This window comes from Branchiostoma belcheri, unplaced genomic scaffold (genome assembly GCF_001625305.1).
Source record: "Branchiostoma belcheri isolate BF01 breed outbred unplaced genomic scaffold, Haploidv18h27 scaffold26, whole genome shotgun sequence".
In the NCBI taxonomy this organism is placed as follows: Eukaryota; Metazoa; Chordata; class Leptocardii; order Amphioxiformes; family Branchiostomatidae; genus Branchiostoma; species Branchiostoma belcheri.
This window is the reverse complement of record NW_017803865.1, coordinates 2,431,892-2,434,531: the sequence shown is the minus strand read 5'-3', so window position 1 is coordinate 2,434,531 and position 2,640 is coordinate 2,431,892. Positions and strand designations below refer to the sequence as shown.

At 38.3% G+C, this 2,640-nt stretch overlaps 1 protein-coding gene across 1 annotated transcript in view; it reads right to left on the bottom strand.

Moving 5' to 3' along the window:
- Positions 1-2,640, bottom strand: part of LOC109471808 (muscle M-line assembly protein unc-89-like) — a 159,851-nt gene that overhangs the window by 114,296 nt on the left and 42,915 nt on the right. The window contains exon 24 of the mRNA XM_019771162.1: positions 2,232-2,416. Within this exon, the coding sequence (XP_019626721.1) occupies positions 2,232-2,416 (185 nt within the window). The remainder of the gene's footprint in view (positions 1-2,231; positions 2,417-2,640) is intronic.

Below are 2,640 nucleotides of genomic sequence, written 5' to 3'. Positions count from 1 at the left end.
AGGGACACAGTGAAGCTAAATTGAATGGAGCTATTTGCTGGATGGACCAGTCTCCAGTCTTTTGATAGCTAGGGATTCCGAATCAACTTTCAAGTTCAATGGCTTGCCTCTCCAGAGAGAAAATGTCTGGAAAGAAGAGATAGGGATTGTAAAGGTTTCCCTGATTTCATGCCAACAATGTGTCCACTGATGCGGCAGTGAGCAGTTTGAGATCCCAGGCTTTATTTGCTAACTCCATTGAATTGTGATCTGTCCAGTACACAGAGAGGTGCATTTGAAGCATGTAGTTATTGATTTAAACGCATGTCACGGTCTTACCATTAAAATGAATGAGGCGTTTCTCAACCCCTTTTAGAAGGGACGATTTGCACTTAAAGCTTGGCCTAAATTGGGTTAACCTGAGATGCCACCCTTTTCTTAAAGACACCCCCAATGCAATTTCAGGACACTAGAAATTTTCTGGTCATTTTTTTAAATGTTACATCTAAGTTGAATAAACCCTTAATCCCTTAGCTGATACATTGTATCTGTGAGGCAAAAATGCAAATGTTGCTAATGGAAAACTGTTGCTCATTTTGTATTGTATGCTAGTTCTTAGATATTTAGGTGCCGAAAAATCAAGGTACTCCAACGCTCAGCTTGCTTTTGGGCTATTTTAAATGCTTCAAGTATGAAATGATGACAAACATGTACAAAGAAAGAACAGTAAACATCCAACAGATTTACTCATCCAGAATATTTTTGTATTGCCGCCCTGAAGTCAGATGCTATATATTGAGGTCAGGGGAATGCAGTGTTGTTTTCCACACCTCAAAGGAGGATCTGACCCTGGAATGTCTTGAAAAATTGTCTTGGAAAGGTTTCAAAGATTGTACAATGCAAATTTGTGTATTAACACCATCGAACATTTATCTTTCTTTTTCATTTTAAAATTACAAGCACACATGTGTACTGGTATATAAAGGAAAACAATTATTCACTGCATTGCAGGAATATTGACTAGCAAGAAAATGGTCTGACTCAGGATGGTACGATGTAGCAAAATTGTATACAAAAAAAACTATAATTCCCATGGCACTATGACATTACTCCTTACTAACATATGGTATATATCAACCACAATGCTAAGTAAAAACATAATGGACAATTATCTATGTGTGGAATTTGATTATAACATATACATACCCTAACCTTCCTCATAATTACCATTTCTATTATTAAACCACCATTTAGGGGATGATATAATGTCCATTATACATGACAGACCACCAATGATCATGATGATACTACATGTAGTATCATCAAGTGATAAAGGGATAGCTGTGAGTCCAGTCTTATTAGCATTAGTCCAAGTCCAATGAAAACGACCATTCAAGTATCTGAATACAAATCTTTACTTACAACAGTTGTTTTGCAAGAGCCAAAATTTTGATGACCGTCTTTGTCGGGGCAATTACATTGTATGACTGGTTCACTGTGCAATGGAGCTAGGTGTTACTGGTTCACTGTGCACTGAAGCTAGGTGTTACTGCTAACAAATGAATGCAGTTCCAAAATTTTAATGTAATTTAAGGCCACACCAATTTAATTTGTTGGTTCTCGGATTTTTTCAGAAAAAATATGAAGCGACAGGGCGAAAAAAAATAAAATAAAAACAGGTCTAGGCATCCTATTATAGGCTTAAATGCTACAAAATGAGCCATGAAGTCAACACAAAAGGACTGGGTTAAAATTTAAACATTGAATTTTGAACTTTTAATCAAACCACTGCAATGATAGATGGGAAAACTGTAACAACTAGGAAAAAAAGGACTTTCCTCTACTGTTGGGGGGGCAAAACATGAGCATTTTTCAGTTGATTCAGGACCAGAATCAATTTTTTTTTTTTTGCAAATCAGAAAAAAACGAAGAGGCGAATCCGAGAACCAACAAATTAAATTGGTGTGGCCTAAGCAAACAATAAAACAGACACACTTAAGCTACCAGGCACATATCAGTTTCACTTTGGACTGAAACTCTGCTGTATTCAAATAGCTTAACGGACACAAAAACCAACAGACAAACATAGCATAGGTGGGGTCATGTGGCGTAACGGCAGAGTACTCAACTCAGAACCAAGAGTCCTGACATGCCACCGATCTTGTGCACTTTACACGACTTTCCTAACTTAACTCAGGTGAAAATGAGAATTACTGTTACAGTAATTGTATTCAGATAACCAACAGACACACAAGCAAAAACTGACCAGTTTGACTTCAGACAAGAATTCTCGCCCTTTCCTCTCCATCACTGTGAAGGCCTCCCGAACCTCCTTCCACTGGTCATCATGACGATGGATGGCGATCTCCAGGCCCTTGGTACCGTCTGTCGGCGTCCTCTTCAGCAGCTCATCCAGGTCATCCATCTCATTCGCCAGCTTGGGGGAAGAACGAAGGAACGAGAGAATGAATGGATGGATGGATGGATTAAACTGTTTTACATAATCTGCTTTAAGAGCTCAGTGACACCTATCTCTGTCATTAACCAGCTGGGAGTGAATGAAGGAACGACAGATTGAATGGATGGATGGATGGATGGATGAATGGATGAATGAATGAATGAATGAATGAATGAATGAATGAATGAATGAATGAATGAATG